This window comes from Liolophura sinensis, chromosome 9 (assembly GCF_032854445.1).
Source record: "Liolophura sinensis isolate JHLJ2023 chromosome 9, CUHK_Ljap_v2, whole genome shotgun sequence".
Classification (NCBI taxonomy): domain Eukaryota; kingdom Metazoa; phylum Mollusca; class Polyplacophora; order Chitonida; family Chitonidae; genus Liolophura; species Liolophura sinensis.
In genome coordinates this window covers 22262684-22282073 of record NC_088303.1, presented here as the reverse complement: position 1 = coordinate 22282073, position 19390 = coordinate 22262684, and the positions used below count along the sequence as shown (strand labels likewise).

The following is a 19390-nucleotide window of genomic DNA, read 5'->3' as shown; positions in this document are numbered from 1 at the left end:
TATCCTAGCACCTTTTCACACCAGCTGTTTTAAAGGTGTTTGTGTATTGTAAAATGAGAGAAGACTCAAATATTCACATAATTGATTTAAGTCATCGTAGTGAAAAGTGTGATAGTGTCCCTTTTAATACAGGCCATACAGTGAAACATGCGTGATGAAGTCACTGGGGATTAAACGCACTGATGTTCAATCACCCAGCTGATGAGTCACACCTGATGAAGCTTCTGGTGATGGTCAAATTAGTGGGTTCAAATATTTATTGAGAAGTAGTAATTGTGTTCTTTTGAAAGTACTGAGTTCATTAGTTTGTCAACGTGTAAGCATGTGTAGATAAGCTCTGGTGTGGCCTCCAAGAGATTTTCTACATGTACCACATTTGTATTTTTGTTTTAGTGTGTTTATTTGTATTATAAAGCAATGTATGTATTGCTATTATAAGATATCAATATATCAAGATGAGATTTGATAGGAAGGTGAATTAAATGAAATCCACCTAGCCGTTCAATGGGCATTTACAATGTGTGTTTGCTTTAATAGGTACTGGATAGAACTGACCAACCTTTACCATCCTATACGTACCTTGTACTTCTCTCATTATCTGTAAAGCCCGATTTATCTGTATCAGGTCATTTGAACAAAATTTCATAGTTGGACCAGGTAACACGGAAAATATACTCATTGTACTGACATGGTTTCCTTCTCTTTTTATACATTGAGATTGTTGACCTCCAAACTCATTCACATGAGTACATAAAATTTATTATTCATGAAATGTCCAAGTAATGTTTTAAAAAGCAAAAGAAAAAAATTCCTTCTGTGAGAAGGTGATGTAAGCATAAAAAAGAGAAATCTTAGAAAATATGATTTCGAGAATTATTTTATCCTTCAACTTACAGTCCAAGGTTGAATTTGATCATAAACTGACATTTATTCAAAACTTAACTTCCAAGTTTGTACAAAACTTTTTTCCATTTTGGAATATTGAGGACACTATCCTGTGTTGTGTGGCTTTGGTCCTAAATTCCTGTTCAACAGAACATGTTCATATTTGCTTTAGGTTTGTCCATATTGTTCAGGGCAAATGTTTACCCTCAGGGAATCAGAAAAACATGCAGAAGCTTTCTGCTATAGTTAGCTCATTGTCATTGGTATACATATACATGCGTATGATAATAGCAATTTTCTTGTCATCCATTTTAAGAGTCAGCAGAATTATCATCAGTGCAGTATAACAGTTGATTGTTGCTGTCTCTCATGCTGTGTTTATACTTCGCATCTCAACCTTACTCCCTCAGCTTATATCTGGTACTACTGGATTACTTTTCATAAGTGAAATAATTATGTGTCTTATTTTTTACTGAAATTTTTTAAAATCTGATATAAGTCACTTTAATCATATAGCATTGTGAAGTTAGTGAGTTCAGAGAGGACAGCCTCATACTTGATTAGTTTTTCTGTTTGCTTGCATAGTATACATACTCTATTATGTTTTGGTCTGTAGACTTTTTAATTCTGTTTTCTGTTTTGTTTTCTAAATGTATAATGATTAAAGTATTTAATGCACTTGTGTGCTGATTTAGCGTCTAATCTCTAAGTTATGGAAATATTTGCCATTATTATGTCATAGTTACACAAATGTTGAAAGAATACTTTTCACCCTTGTAAATATTTGCCTCCCTTCTAACAAGTGTATATCTTTATTAACAAATGCTAACATAAAACATGTATATTAATTGCAAAGGCAACACAAGATTGAGAAAATCAAATAGTTTTATTTATAAGCTTGGAAGAGTGAAATGGAAGAAAACCCTGCTGTTTTTAAATACTTCTCAGGCCTCCTTGATGTGTTCTATTTTTGTTCTTTAAAGATTTAAGCTTTTTAGTTCCCTTTGAGGAAATAGTGTTGCTTTAAGTTAGAGATTTTTCAGACTGTAAAACACCAAGTCTTCCAGTACTGATTTTAAAGACGCTTGCCTTCCTTGTATAACTTGCTCAAACATATTGTCCTGATCTCATTCTGTGCCATTTCGCAAATGTACTAAACATGTATTAATCTTCAATAAGAACAGATATGTACTTAGAGGCGCAATGGCTGTGTGGTACAGCTTATTGCATACTGGCTTTTACAGTATAGAGTATAGCTTATTGTGATATAGATTATGGATTGTGTCAGAATGACATTTACCCTGTGTACATTGGCAAGTTAGTATGCAACAAGAGAGTGTCGGTTGTTCGAGCTGGAGTATGTGACCATTCCCACCGATGGAAGTGCTGACTGACAATTCCAGTTTCCTCCATTCCCACAAAATGAAAATTAAAGGAATAAAAAAATGATAAAAAAGCATTGACATCGTAAAGTAACTGGACGTCTTTCATGAATTTGCCTGCTTAAATCTTTTCAAGAGATCTTTTACAGCTTTCAGTGTTTAGGAAACGTGAGCTTGTAACATTGTAATTTCGCGATTTTCGTGCACAAACAAGCCAGACTTTCCTTTAAAGCTGTGTGCATAATTTTATAAATCTAATACTTACAGGGAAAAAAAAACATTGTAAAACTGAATTTGGCGCCTATTTGAGATAGAAATGCGACCATCAGTACAAAAGAATCAGTGTAATACTTGAAAGTAATCCAAATGTTGTATCGCCTGCATGCATGATGACACATCATCAAGAATCTGTGTTTAACAACTTGAACTATTTTTTGTATTCACATTATTGAAGACGTGGCTGATTTGGACAGTTTCTGTTGGGAATGGAACAAGCATGTTATCAATTGAACCCCTATGTAGCAAGCGTTATGTAGTTAATTAAGCTTAAAATATTTAAAGGTTTAATTTTACAAAATTTTGGAACCCAGACCCGCGATCACGAATTGATCTTAGACATGAATCAAAATGCGGATCACTTTAAAATTGTTATTTCTGATGTAGCAAGGTCAAAAAATATATTCTGGGTAAGCTCTTGTTCCCATTTGTCAGAAGATAGCAAAATTTTAATTTTTATGGCCTCCTGATAAGCTGTTACATTGTATTTCAACAGTTTTATCTAATCGGCCTCTGGTGCGCATGGTGGGAGGTTTGTTCGAACTGGGCGCGATAAGATGTTTATTAGTGTATAATTTTTAAAAAAAGATGAAAAGAAATTCTATGTTCAATATCGCGATAAACCTCTGGGCCTGATTTCATGGAGCGCACTTAATTGCCAAAACAACATATGCTATATGTAGAGATATGATGTGTCCGTATAGCTGAGGTCTGCTTGAAATCACGTGCACTTCATGAAACTCGCCCCTGCGAAGTAAAGACGAAAATTGGTGGTTTATCCACCATGGATTCTGTCATCTTAAGCAAGGTTCATACGAACCGATTTTTTAAGTACATGTACTTACGTTGTATCCTAGTTATCGTGTTACGATCGACTTGTTCGTATTCAGACCAATCTAACAAAGGTCTGTGCCACGTGACGGAGTTTCGGCTTTAATAACTGCAATTTATCCCAGTGCTTCCAGGATCTTGATGGCTCGTTCGGAAAGGCCATGTTTCCTTGTCACACTGTTGAGAATTATGCCAATTCGTTTGCATGAAAGTCCTACAGCAGTTTGTCAATAGAGTGTTTGAAATACTTGTTCTGGTGTGACAAGTCGCTCGTTGAAATTTAGAATATTTTGAGTTCTTTTCGTCCACTTGAGGATTTCGCATGGATTGTTTGTGTCTTATGTTTGATGTTACCATTCCATTTAAAGGTATTTAGCATTACAAGTTTATTCACGTCTTTTTCCACGCTTTTTCCTGCACTGGCAGATAGTGTCGATGTGTTTATAACATACCCTGTGCATTGTGTAGTGAAGAGCCAGTTGAAAATTCACATAATCAACATCTTTAGCTTTTACAGTCGAGAGAATAATTCGTCATCAGGGCCGAAAGTATTTTGTGATTGTTATTTTTATACGAAATTTTGCCGTTTGATTATTCGTCTCTTAGTACACAGCATGGAATAAAGTTGTTTTGCTATTACAATATTCACTGTGCTGGTTTTCTTTTTCACCCCAAAATGCCTGCGTACATATTTTGCTTTCTGATATCAGTGGTATTACTTCACGTCCACGTGTCATAAATATATAACCTGTCCTTTGCAAGTAGTGGAATCTGGTTAAGTCATCTAGTAAATCTAGGAGAAATGAGAGAATGAAAACAAAATTGTTGAGACTTTTATTGTGGCGATAAGTTGATTGGTGAAGAAAAGGGCATGGCTGAACATAATAGGTAGTTTATACTATTCACACGTGTGAAAGTTGGTCAGTAGTTTGCAAGGAGTGTGTATCAAGCTCTCCGGTTTCCTCCGCCGATAAAATTTGCTGCCATGGTAAGCCCTTTCGACTGTTTCGGTTGCGCGTCCTGGACATGCTGTTTCCATGAGTTTTCTTATAACAGGTAATTAAACTTATTGTCTCATTTTATCACCTAGTTCGCCGTTAAGTAAATTCCACATTCACTGACACTGCATACATGTACGTGCACACTTCGGCAACCAACATTTTCATTGACTCCACTAATCTTCCCCAAATTAAGATCATTTTATTAGGTTTCCAAGCTGGAAGCCTATTGCTCTTGCTCAGAATATTAAAAACAGGATAAAGTAATTTTTGTCGTTTTTCTAGAAAATTTGAAGTTGTTTGAAATTGCAAACAACATTCTCGCGAATATTATCTCAATGGATTTTGAAGTTTGTTGTAGATCATATTGAATTTGAAAGCAAAACTTTTAAACACGTTCTTCTCAAGAACCAACAAACGGATCCTTTTGAGATTTAATATGCATGTAGAGTAACACAAATGTTGAAAATCCGTTACAAATATCGAAATTGGCCAAATATGTGACGCTTGAAATTAGCCAACAAAGTAACCCAAGCAATTATATTCTGTCTCGCTAGGACGGCATGGACCCCTAGTTTTATAAATGGGAACGCCAGAGACTGTACGCTCAATGCGGAAGACTACACAAAAGGAATAGACCTATTGACATAATAGTACAGACTTGTGATTTCGATACTGGGTAAAACAGTATGGACTACGTTATCGTTCATTTAGGGCCTATATGGTGAACTCAGTATTTAAGAGTTCAGCGAGAAGGAAGTAGACTGCAGGGTATGCGTCCATAGTGGCATTGTGAGTTTCCCTGCAGTTTGAGATGGTATCAGGTTCAGTTAACGATCTGCATCTTGGAAACTGGTCATTTCAGGTAGACGAAAGTGCACTGCAGTGACGGTTTTCAGTGCAGCGTTGTCTACTGAAACTGAACCCAATCTTCTTTTTGTTACACTGTGCCATCCACTGAGAACTAAGCTCTAGATCAGTGTATTACTTGTTATCATTTGATTGGAAGACAGACATTTTGCATTTTAATGTCATCCTTTTCACATCAGTCATTAATTTAGTTGATTGGCATTCTGTGTGGGTTTTGCGGATGAAGTGGAAGCAGAACAGAAGGCAAGAGTTGGTTATTGGTAAACACTGGTCACACATAAGACACGGTGCAATCCTCTTGATCACGATCTGAGCAGTCAGGAATCAATCGAGCAGCAAAAGAGTTCCTGGATAAACGGCACAGCATTGTATTAAAACGCAGTCTCAGTTACGCAGTGTAAACATCCACGGTTACCAATCTTTTAATGACTTTGTATATCGTTTGTCGTATCGATTCACCTGCACTGCTGGAGACTGTGTGGCTGTTCACAGTGGCAAGTGCTTTTATTGAAATTCATTTTATGTTCATCTGGTTTGTCATCTTTACCCGTTAACCATCGTCTATCTATCTAAAGAGTGTGAGGAGAGTTAATAGACAGGACTGGTGCACCTCAACATCTGACTGAATCTCACCATATACACTTAATGGCCATAAAATAATCCTTGGGAACAGACAATACCTTGCCAGTTATCCAAATACTAGGCTCGTGTAAAGGAACGCTGATGCGCTAAGAGGTTAACGACATCTGTTAGTTGCTTTAAACTTCTCTACGTTCACTTGCCTGCACTTGTCGAAGATCTTTGCAACTCATAACCAACAGAACCCAGATTAGTGAGGTTTTGCGTTTTATTCCGCGAAACTCCTCGGATAATATGCCAAATTCACGTGAGTATATTGTACACTGAATTAAATTCAGTTTATGTTGAAAAGCCGGTATTTTTTATGGAAAGACACAGTTGTACTGTTTGTCTGCATTCCCCTTCTTCTCGGTTAAAATAAGTGAATTCAGTTTACACTGAGAAGTCGGTGTCTTTTATCTAGAGATGGCTGCACTGTTCGCTTAAATTTAAAATGAACTCTGATTGTGACTGAGATCGAACTACGATTTGAGTTTGTTTAGAACGAGTTTTATTATTAGAGCCTTGCTCAGACACCTTTGTAAAATATGTTTTAGAAAAAAGGAAGCGGTCTTTCATAAACATGCGCAAGGGGAGTGAAATGTAACATATGTTACCCACATAATTGAAAGTACAACTGTTTCAAACATTATTGGAAAGTTTCCGTACATGAGGACGATTCATCCACGTGTATATAAATCTTTTTTTAATGCTTCAAGCCTCACATCATTGTAAAGTGCATCAGTTTTCAAGAGTTTGTATGAACGTTTTTTACTTTGGCTGGACAAAAGTCAAATACATGTACAGCAAAGTTTGACTGTTAGAAAGGTAATGTCGAACCACAGAAACTCTTCAAATACTAGTAATGAAGTGAATTCTGTTGATGAAGATATAAAACCATTAAAATAGTAAGCTGGTGATGATCCAGAACCACTGAAAATAAAGAACTGCATTCAGCTGATGATGCTGTAAAACTATTAAAGTAGCGAACTGCATCCAACTGGTGATGATCCAAAACCACTGAAAATAAAGAACTGCATTCAGCTGATGATGCTGTAAAACTATTAAAGTAGCGAACTGCATCCAACTGGTGATGATCCCAAACCACTGAAAATAATGTAAAATAAAACCGATGAAAATAATGAACTGCATCCAACCGATGATGATCCAAAAAGCAATGGAAATAATAAACTACATTTAACTGATGATAATCCAAAGCCATTGAAAATAAAGAACTACATCTAACTGGTTAAGATCCAAAAACCTATGATTATAATGAATTGCATCCAGCCGGTGATGGTACAGAACCACTGAAAATAATGAACTTCATCGAACTGAGCGATGATCCAAAAACCACTGAAAATAATGTACTTCATCGAACTGGCGATGATCCAAAAACCACTGAAAATAATGAACTTCATCGAACTGGCGATGATCCAAAACCACTGAAAATAATGAACTGCTTCATTAAATGTAAAACAAATTTCCTCGGGAACCTTCAACACATGCTCTGAGAAAAGTGAGAAAGTCAGATAATTTGATAAATATCACACAAAAGGTAAGCAGTAACTATTCTTCAGTGATGTGTGTATTAAATAGGTGGAGAATATTACAGTCATAAGATGATGGGCATTACAGAAACTCACAGGAATGTGGTGAGTTGAGCTTTACTTTATTTTTTTAGCATGAGAAAGTAATGCGCTGTGACATCTCGGTTTTGTTTTCGCTTCAGTGAACAAAGTGTCCAGCGAGGTGTCAGTGCGACAAGGAGCTGTTGAGAACTCCCCATCACTGAGCCTACCATCTGCATTCTGCAGTGCCGATCCTACCACCGACAGAGGCAAACGCATCCAGCTTGTAAGGATGTTGACCGTCATCTTCATCCCCATCGCCGGTGTCATTGTCTTTTCCTCAATTCTACTGACCACGGCCATATCCGCGCAGATCGTGCTGAATGACGTGGAGCGCCAGGTCAAAGCCTGTCATATTGTCGGTGACGTCATAGATGCTGTGCAGCTCGAGCGCGCCAAAGTCACGTACTTGTTCGAGACCACGCGTATCTCGCACCAGGTAGTTACGGAGGCCCACTTGGCGGACAGTTTTGGACACACAGATAAGGCGGTGGCAGTGATAAGCGACTGGTCGGCATGTGGAGGAATAGATACTGATCTCCAGGAAAGCTTAGTGTTCTTCCGGGAAGATCTACTCAGCAGTCCTGACAGATCACACAAAGAAAATGACGCGTTTCTGGACTTTTATACGGAAATGAACAGCGGTTTCGTTAACAACATCTCTAACGCCATAAAATCGACAGACAGTGGCTCTCTCTGGAATTTATTGCTCTCCTACACCATGCTCCTTCGCGCTAAGGAGCATCTGGGCATCAATATACATCTAGGTATCGAGTTCTATGTGGCAGGAGAAACCCACGAAGAGGACGTGGTGGAATACATATCCAACATGGCGTTGGGTCAGGATCATCTACGGACGTTCGAGCAGTACTCAGACACTATCAAATACGTATACAGTGAAATGTTTGAAAACAATAAAAACCTAACCTCTACATTTAATGGTTACGACAAATCCATCTTGGCAAACAACATTGACAGTTCGCTGCAAGCTCTAAACGAGTACTACAACGTCACACAAAAATACTTGCTGTTTTTGCAAGACGTGAAACAGGCCATAAATGCAGAGATCCTCAACCGCGTGGCGAGTGACTTGAATCGTGCCGATACCCAGGTTGTCACGTCCGTGGTAATCTTCGTTATTGTCGCTCTCGTCTCTGCTGTCCTCGTTTTCCTCATTCGAAACCTTACGAAGGAATTGCAAAACTATGCCCAAGATGCCGCAAGCAAATCCAGTGAGTTAGCAGACGAGAAAGCTAAGGCGGATCAACTGCTGTTCCAGATGCTTCCCAAGCAGGTCGCTCTACAGCTGAAGAGGAACGAAAAAGTGAACGCCGAGTACTTCGACAGCGTGTCCATCTACTTCAGCGACATCGTCGGCTTCACCAGCATCTCGGCTCAAAGCTCTCCAATGGAAGTCGTGGAGTTCCTCAACAGTCTCTACCAGTTTTTTGACGACTGCATAGACTTATACGATGTGTACAAGGTGGAGACTATCGGAGACGCGTACATGGTTGCGAGCGGGTTACCTCAACGAAATGGAAACCGACACGCTGAGGAAATCGCGCTGCTCTCTTTGGCCTTACTGGAGGGTATTAAGACGTACACAATTCCTCACATGCCAGACCGAAGTCTGAAGTTACGAATAGGAATTCATACAGGTGAGCAGACGTTCAAGTCCATACAGGTATTGTATATTACCACAACACGCTTTACTGCAACGCCCCTATATAATCACGTACTGACTGAATTCGTGTTCTGACTCTGTATGTATGTATGAATGTATGTATGTATGTATGTATGTATGCAACCATGTACGCGTCTCCGATAGTCTCCACCTTGTATGTATGTATGTATGTATGTATGTATGTATGTATGTATGTATGTATGTATGTATGTATGTATGTATGTATGTATGTATGTATGTATGTATGTATGTATGTATGTATGTATGAATGTATGTATGTATGTATGTATGTATGTATGTATGCTTGCTATTTTACGTCCTACTTAACAATGTTTCAGTCACATGATTCATTAGGTGTGTGTATATATATATACTGTGTATTCTTGTCAATGCGGCTAAAGTGCTGCCGCCACTGAAGTGTCATGTCGATAACACCAGACATGACACCCCTCACATACTGACACCGGGCCAACTTGCCCTGTTTCCCTTTCTCACCTGTCAATGCTGGAAGCCTAGCTTGGCAGCAAGTGCCATTTTTATGACCCAACCCGGTTTTGGTCCCAGGTCTCCCAACTTCGAAGCGGACAGCTCTAACCATTAGGCCACCGAAGCGGTTCTTCTTTCTCTATACCGTGGTTATCGCTCCTCACACGTTAAAATGACAACATAAAAGGTAGCACAGATGTGAATCATGCGCCGAATCATGTTTCCTTGTCCTAATTTTATTTTTGTTTATTGCTTACTGCATATAATTCCATTAAACGCTGGTGGGGGGAAGCGTGGGGGGGGGGGGGGGGGGTGTCTCCGTGGCTCAGTTAGTTAGCGCGCTAGCCCAGGGTAATGTTCAAGTCCAGCTCATGCTGGCTTCCTCTCCGGTCGTACGTGGATTTCCTCCAGCTTCCTCCCACCATAATGCTGACCGCCGTCGCATAAGTGAAATATTTTTGAGTACGGCGTAAAACACCGATCAAATAATCAAATATACTGAAATAGTATGCCGTACTCATGTAAATTTCACTTATACGTCGGCGGTCAGCATTATGGTAAGAGAAAACAACGCTCATGTAAGCTACCGGACTCACCTGTTTCAATTATTGATGGCACGATATTATCATATTATCATATATTTATTTATGCGATTTGTGCTCAAGAATGATAAATTTATTTGCCGGCACACTGGCAAACCATTACAGATCAACAAGCAAGTGACCAACTTCTTGGCAAATAGCCGCACGTGATCTTGGGATGACTTGAGCAAACATAACACAGGGCGCGCACAAGGTACACGTAACTATCATCACAACCTAATGCCTAGAAAACTATCTGTCATGATAGTTATGTAATGGATGTAACGTATTTTGTGAGAAGCCTGTTTCTGGATTCGGGCACTCAAGTGTTACACTGTGTATTGCGTGGAGCTGCGTATTTTCACAAAGGTTGTAGGTAAACATATGTGACGTACGAAGTTATGTACTGTTTTAGGACCATGTGTGGCCGGAGTAGTGGGGAACAAGATGCCACGGTACTGTTTGTTTGGCGATACCGTTAACACTGCCTCGCGTATGGAATCCAACGGAGAACGTGAGTGCATCTGTGATCTGGATCAAACCACCATTTTGGTTTTTGACTATTGATCTGACTGAATTCGATCGAAATCCTGACTTATGCATTATGGAAATGGGGTATAGTCGAAGGTGCCTGACAAATATCCTCATCTTTACCAAAATAACTAATCCAACGAGGGACTGATTCAAGCACTCAGCCTCATTGCTTAACTACAACTGTAGGGGCCTCATATGTGGCGCAGTCCACGAAATGGTTAGCTTCTTTTGACAGAATTGGAAAAGTATAATGGGACAGCCTTTCCAGCCCAAATCTATGTCTGTTTGTCGTGTTTTCTCTTGTTCCTTATTACCTTAAATATTTGCGATGAATTTCGGTGGGCAAATTGGCGATGTATTACTCATGATTTGCAAGAGAACAATCAGCTTGGACCCGACCTGCCATTGAGCGGGAAGTGGTACATAATTCATTTCGTATTTTGCGATTGGCTTAGCATCAGTTTATGTAGAATACTGGCTCATGTTCCGTTAACTAACGCTTTGATATACAAATTCTACAGCCCTGAAGATCCATATAAGTCGGTATACAAGGGATGTTCTTCACGAGCAAGGGGGATTCCAGTTGGACATGCGCGGAACGATGGAAATCAAGGTGAGTGCTTGTTATTAGGTAAATATTTTCAAATCCATTTAATGTTTCATTGATATGATACATAGTAGTGATAGTCATTTCACAAATATAGCCACTAAAGGCCATAAACTCCATTCATGTAGAGTACGGCGCAAAACTCCAATTAAATAAATAAATAAATCAATTCGTGTAAGGCAACAAATATATTGTCTGGTTTAATCGTTCCCATGTGTTTTGTTTACAGGGCAAAGGACAGATGGAGACCTACTGGTTGTGGGGATCTTCTTTACCCCTTCGCTACAAGATACCGTAAATCACGCTTCTAGGTGGCGTATGATCCATAAGATCTTAAAACAGTTGTAAGATCTTTATAAATCCAAAGACCCAGCATCGCCTGCATCTCAGTGACGTTATACCATCGCCTTGATGTGACTCTCGTTGAGAATCTAAAATAGCTTTCGTTCAGGATCTGCTGGGCACAATCTTGTTTAGAATGATCAGCATGATAGAGTTCTTGTTTAAAATCTACAAGATATAACTGACAACATTTATTCAGGATCTACCTTATATAACTCTCGTTCAGGATCTACCCCGGGATTAAACTTCCGTCTTTTAACCCCAGGTCTACCTTACATAACTCTTATTCAGGATCTACTTTATATAACTCTTTTTCAGGATTTACCCTGGGATTAAGATTCCGTCTCCTAATCCCATATCCACCTTAAATAACTCTTATTCAGGATCTGCCTTATATAACTCTTGTTCAGGATCTACCCTGGGATTAAAGTTCCGTCTCTTAATCCCAAATCTACCTTACACAACTCTTATTCAGGATCTGCCTTACATAACTCTTATTCAGGATCAACCTTGTATTACTCTTGTTCAGCATCTAGCTTATATACCTCTTCTTCAGGGTCTACTTGACATAACTCTTGCTCAGAATGTACGTGACATGACTCCAGTTCAGGAAAATTGCATTTTTCAGCTAAGACACTGAACAGAGTGTCTCACACCCGCACATGCTGAGCATCTGCCGCACGTCAGGGTACGGCTGCTGTACCGTGCAGACATCGACATAAAATTGTCACAAATAGCTGTATCGTTTTACTATGATGTATGCACGGAAACTGTCGTATCGCCTTGCTCCAGGATTCTATCGGTATGTATCTCGGCATTGCTTCCATGTAGCTGTCGTTTCATTGCTAAGATGTGTTGAAAAGCTTTGGTGTAAATATCGCCGTTGTGTTGCCCTGATAAAATCCACAATCCATATAGATTTTTTTATTTGATTGGCGTTTTACGCTGTACTTAAGAATATTTCACTTATACGACGGTGGTTAGCAATATACGGTGGGAGGATACCGGGCAGTCCGAGGGAAACCCACGGCCATCCGTAAGTTGCAGGCAGGCCTTCCCACAAACGAGCTGGGCTTGAACTCAAAGCGACCGCATTGTTGAGAGGCTCCTGAGTCATTGTGCCGAGCTGGCGCGTTAACTACCTCGGCCATGGAGACCCCCAGTCCATGTAGATTCACACACCGATATTACTGATGCTTCAAGACTGTACTGTTTGCACCCAAGCTGTGCGTGTAGAGATAACAAGACATCCACTCTCAGTAGGATAGCCGAGATTTGCACTTTATTGCTTTGTTATTTCTAATATCCACTTTCTAGGTATTGCACAGATTATGGTGCTGAAAGGTCATGGTCAATATACGTGGGTGAGATAATGCAGTTATCCCTGAGGGGTGGCAAAAGTGTTTATATCTGTCACTAAGGGATACGTTTGTGATTAGTACAAGTAAACGTTATACATGCATACTTCATAGAGTAGAGGTGCGGCTAGAAAACAAGGCATCTGAGGTAATTGATCTGTTCTAAACCGTTGAGGCATAGGCAATGATGCTGCGATTATTGGATTGGGATGTAGGCCCTAGTTGGCTACGTACACGGCGTAAGCTAAATAAATCTCAGCAAATTGGCCACTTCAGTTTTGTATATACATGTATACTATACATATCTTTTTTAACATGAATGTACTGTATGTATGTCCTTTTTGATATACACGATACCCTACAAAAACAGTTTGAGAAGTCACCTCAAAGGGAAGGATTCTCGCCATATAACTGAAAAACTGCACAACGTAAAATCTCAAACATAGATGTACATGCATTCAAACTGACGGCTGCTCTCATGTTCCAAGATAGATGGACTTTAATAAGTAAGGCTCTTTAACTGAGTTTATCATGCAGTATGCCTTGGTTTATGTTTGAAGTGGCTTTGAAATCCTATTTATTTATGTCGGAGTTTAATCCTACATGTTCACATCATGTTCTATATAACATGTAATTACCAGAACAATAAAATGATCATATTAGCGTGCTGGAAACCTTCATTTTTGATAAATTTTCTTGTGGCATTGAACTTTTGTCTCGGTTTGGCTGTTCCTATTCACGAATGGCTCTTTCTTTAGCCGTTCTCCGCCCATTGTAGCAACGCACCTCAGATGTAACTTACACCACATGAAACTATCCACTTTTCTGTGTTTACCTTAAATGTTGAGCTAAAATCAAGACGCAGAAAGTAGGCCTCTTTCGGGTTTCAAGCGTTCTCAGTATACAAAAGAATTTCAGATTATGAAGTAAATTATTCACATATGGTCGGTGTGACTAATGTATATTTTTATCTGTATTTTACAAACAATTCCATGAAAAAACACAGAAACTGCTCTGTTTATACTTTTTATACATAAAAATATGTATTTATAGAATTTTTTAAAAAGTATTAGATTTTTATGTTTGTTGAGTTGTACCTGTACACTCCTCAGTGGCGAAGGGCTAGCAGTCAGAACGAAGGTATGGAGTCCTTTTAGACTGCTCGCCCAGCATACGCCTCATTCATACATAGCAGAGTAAAATAACAAATGTTTAACCATTTAAATTTCAAATTTGATTCTTTTTGCATGTTTTTATGCATTGTCAGTCTCATGACAAAAGGCTGATACATGTAGTTGCACATATCATTGTAGACCTTTCACAGGGAGCAGATTATAGGTTAGCAGGGCTTATACTGCATACCGTCAGAGTTCAATAAGCTGTCGCTAAGGCCAATCAAGGTATTGTTCCTTTGGGAATGAGCACTTAGAAATCTTGACCTAATTGTCTGTTTTTATTGACTTAATTTACAGCCTTTTAATTAATAATGTCAGAAAGTAAATGACTCAAATGGTATGGCAAATGTCTAATGGCTTTCTTTGGACACTTTCCACCTGAACTGGGCTTTTAGCTCTCTCGGGAAACTATTATTTCCTGAGATTACATGGGCAAGACACAGGTTGCACACCCATTGAGCAGTACCGGTCCCGTTCCAAGCCATTTCACCACTACAGTGTTCTCGCTCAACAGAGAGGATATCAGGACCAGAAAGGCCCCGTCCCACACGGACGGTAACAGGACAAGAAGGGTCCCGTTCCACACTGGGTATAACAGGATAAGGAGGGTCCCGTTCCAAACAAAGTATATCAGGACAAGAAGGGCCCCGTTCCACACAGGATAACAGGACAAGAAGGGCCCCGTTCCACACAGAGGATAACAGGATAAGAAGGGCCCCGTTCCACACAGAGGATAACAGGACAAGAAGGGCCCCATTCCACATAGAGGATAACAGGACAACAAGGGTCCTGTTCCACAAAGACGATAACAGGACAAGAAGGAACCCGTTCTACAAACAAGATATCAGGATAGGAAGATAATAGAAGAAGAAGGATCCTATTCCACAAGCAAAATATCAGGATAAGAATGCCCCCTTCCACAAAGAGATAACTGGACAAGAATCGTCCCCGTTCCACTAAAGATTTCAGGACAAGAAAAGGTTCCGTTCCACTAAGGATTTCAGGACACGGAGAGTTCCCTTAGACTAAAACAATATCATGGTAAGAATTGCCCCGTTGGACGATAGGATATCAAAACAAGATGGGCCCGTTTCACTAAAGGATATTGTGACAAGAAGAACCTGAAGGATATCAGAACAAGAAGGGTCGAGTTCCACAAAGAGAATTTCAGGACAAGATGAATCCTGTTCCACAAAGACGATATTAGTACAAAAAGGGTCCCGTTTCACTAAAGGATATCAGGGTAACAAGGGTCCCGTTCCGCTAAATAATATGAAGACAAGAAGGGTCCCGTTCCACAAAAAGATTTCAGGACAACTGGTGTCGTGTTCCACAAAAAGGACAAATGGAATACCGTTCCAAAACGCGATTGCCCTTCTGATTCACAAAAGATCAAGTTATCCGTTAAACCTGATCTTTTGACCATATGCTTATAACCATACATTATTTAGGATATCAGTTTTAGTGACTAGTGCGCATAAAAGCTTCCCGTGTTAGCTAATTGCTTGTGCTTTCTTTGAGGAGACCTGATTTTTCGAAAAAGAACTGTACAAGTCCCTTAACTCATACAAGAGGTCGGTTTTACCCATTTAACATGTTCTAAAACAGTGGAATGTAAGCTTCTAGTGAACCAGTCAGCTTCTGCAGGAGGTTTATATTTTAGAGTGATTACATCTATTATTGTTACACTACTTACACAACTGACTGACTACTGTCTAACGCGGTGTTCAATACGACATATGTGGAAGAAACCGGACTGCCCCGATAAAACCATCGACCCTCGACACGCACCTCAAAGGCAAACCTGCTTGACGCAAAACAGCAGCCAGAAAAGCGAGAACTCCGTTTACCGGTAACATATAATAAAAGTAATAATAATAAAACATCATTTTTGAGGCATTATTACATCTTTTAATAACGGTCTATTTTATGCATATTTTCCGTCAAAGGTAAGAAGCCGTCTACCCCGTTTACACGCCCAAAATTTAAACCAGATCAAATCTAAACTGGTTTAAATCGAAATAGTTGTAAAAAATGCGTGCGTTCCATATGGCCAAGCCGGTTTTAAGCCAGATCACGAGATTTGCCCGTTCACACAGTCACATTTAAGCCAGTTTAGTGATTACGACGTCATCCTGACCTCCGCGTACTCGGGGCATTTAATCCAGTTACCGTCCACACGGCACAGATAGGTCTTATCAAGCCCTGAAACTGGCTTAAAGCCAATTCGCTAGCTGGGGCAAAGAAACCGGATTAAATGTGATCACACCTTGCGATCACACGGGCGACGTGAAACTAGTTCAAAGCCAACTTTCGCAAGTTAAACCAGCTTAACTTTGACCGTGTGAACGGGGTAGTACATACTGCTAATGGGAGCGCGGGATCAGCTTAAAGAAGAGAACTTAAAAACATGACACTGTAGGCTGAAAAGAGCATATATTTTTTTCTACCTGGTGGTGCCTGCTGCATAAATTTGCGATTTTTCCTCGCCAAACACGTAAAGCCTGAAAATGGCAAAGCTGGCATAAATCGCAGAGTCCATCGCGTCCTCTATCTTAAACACCACGTAATGTACGCTGGAGGTGTGTTGCCTCTCAGCCAGTGAGAGTCGTTAAAACTGCCCGCTTGTTCGTGTAAACTCGGAGCCTACGTCCAACATTCCGGTTTCCCGATCGTCAAGCTGAAAACGAACTGTAGTGTTCGCTACCTTCTGGGAAGAAGTGATCTACCGGAAATGTACGAACCGCACTTCGGCGGTTTCCGACGGCAATTCTCCACCTAACACAGAAGACTTCAGGACTAGTCCTTAGGCGAAATTGAGTAGTCCACAGCGGATTTTGGCGATAAGTTTATTGCTTATTTATCAACTTGAAGTACATATTAGATTTTTTCATGATATGCACCTGCGAGGAATTACATACTCTTTACAATGGTATTTGATTAATATTTAAATTTTCTTCTTTTTTAAGCCCATTCTCAGAGTTATTAAGGCTATTAAGACAGAGTTGTTGCAAGTTACTTAATTTCCGGACTTAGGCCTTGGGCATTAGGAAAACTTTTGCTTAAAGCCATTTTTATGTCCCAAGAAGAAAGCTGAAAATCTCATTTTTTAAAATCTATGTGTTTGGAACATCTAAAACTGCTTAAGAAATGAAGACGAGGAGTTTCTAGTGCAGCAGGTAAATAAAGTGAAAGGGATAAAAGAGGAAATAATTGGTTTAAAATCTCAACATGGCGTACCTCAGAAGTGAAAAATCCTTAAGTATAGCATTAACATCAAACAATCAATACATCAATATTACCTGAACCATTCAACGAGTATTTGTTTTAACGAGAAAATTGTCGACTTCTCCACAATTATGTTCTTCATTCCTTCAGAAATTGCAAATAACCTCCAAAGTAAGAGGGTCCTGACTTTGGAAACTATCACACCCAGTCAAATAATCACCATATTGGTCTACAGGTACATGTACACTGACACGAAATTACGTCCATTAAAAAATATATAGATTTATTTCCTACAATTATTACATCTCGGTTACAAAAGACATTTTACTCCCTTCTTTCGCATAACATTGAAGGAGAGCGCAAGAATAGTCCAATGCACTCCATGTATCACTTCTTCACCTCTCTACATTTGCATAGAAATAGGAAGTCTCTCTTTCAACTGCTGCTTTTAATGCACATAGATACATACATGTAACAGAACAGACAAAAATTCTATCATATGATGCATTTAAAATTAAGTAGAACAAATACTTTCCTCAATAAATTGTATGCGTAACTATGTACAACAAACATACTTTTCCTGCTATTTATTTACCCACTGCAGAAAACAATAATGATATATCACATGTATGACGGTGTTAATTGTAACAAAACAATACCTTTTAGTTTTTATCCTGTGAATAGGGTTAAAAGGCTGGGCATATTTAGTCCACACAATGATCCTGTTTAAACACAGATGCAGAGAAAAATCAACCATTAGCATTACTCAGACAAACTGGGCTAATCTACTCAGAGAAACATCTGCAAGGAAAAAACAGCATTAATCTGCTAAAAAAAAAACTTGGGTATGGAGAGTCTATACAAAATGGAACAGATTAAAGAGAACATTTTAAGTAAATCCACAAACACAGAGCATTTGTCATGTGATCTGCATGCAATTCTATTTAACCAGAGCTTTTGAGTACTGTAAATGAAAAGCATACTCTGCTGAGATCACATAAAACAATGATATTCCAACTAAGAAAACAATTCAAACAAATCTTCATGATGAAAAATCAGCATGTTATATTTACCTCTTTATTGCATATTTTGGGAAAATAAATAAATGGCGAGGGATCTTGGTGGGTGAGGTTGGTCATCACCGGTATGAATGTACTTACAAATATAAAACAGTATATGTACCTCTAAATCTGAGATCTGTGTCATTCTTTCCACCTTAGCTTTCAGAAATACACTAATATGGAGGCTAAGCTGGGAACATGGCCAACCAATCTCAGAGCTAGTGTACACCATATTTAAAATACTGTCTTTCATAAATATCTATATAATACATCTGAATGGAAATTTAAAGGAAATTACATCATATACATCTCATTTTCCAAGTCCTTACAGCTGCAAGTTGATTTAGGAACATATCCACCAGTTCTAACTGTACATTATCTTCTCTAAAATGATAAATATTTCACTATGCCAGTTCACCAAATGTCATCACTGTCCTCTTTATTGTTATTTACTAACAAATACTCAGTCAGGAAAATGTACACTTTCGCGTTTGTATGTGACTGATGCGGTGCCACCAAGCAACTTTTTATAAACGTCATCGCCAATATACTTGATTGAGAACTTTTCTCCCCATCAATTTTGTGAAAGCCTATAAAAGGAATTACAACTTCTTTTTCAAATCAACACTATTTTATGGCCTATATTTATTGGTTGTTTTTCTCGTGTTGTTTACAAACTGAACATAAAATCTTAAATACATCAGCTATGTGTATGTACATGGAAAATCAACCACGTGTACATTCCCTTCCTAACAAATATAATGTCTGTAAAATGAGATGTAGGTCACAAACCTTGTCTCTTCCACTTGTTCGAACATGATTAAATGTGGCCATGAATAGCAT

The 19390-nt window shown here is 39.0% G+C and overlaps 1 protein-coding gene across 1 annotated transcript; it reads left to right on the top strand.

The window, feature by feature from the left end:
• The first annotated feature begins 6115 nt into the window (after nucleotides 1–6115).
• LOC135475703 (receptor-type guanylate cyclase gcy-9-like) lies at nucleotides 6116–15111 on the top strand. Its single transcript, XM_064755635.1, has 6 exons — nucleotides 6116–6128; nucleotides 7593–9149; nucleotides 10658–10756; nucleotides 11298–11389; nucleotides 11613–11638; nucleotides 15027–15111. Exons 1-6 carry the CDS (start codon nucleotides 6116–6118, stop codon nucleotides 15109–15111), a joined length of 1872 nt encoding a protein of 623 aa, XP_064611705.1.
• The last annotated feature ends 4279 nt before the right edge of the window (nucleotides 15112–19390 follow it).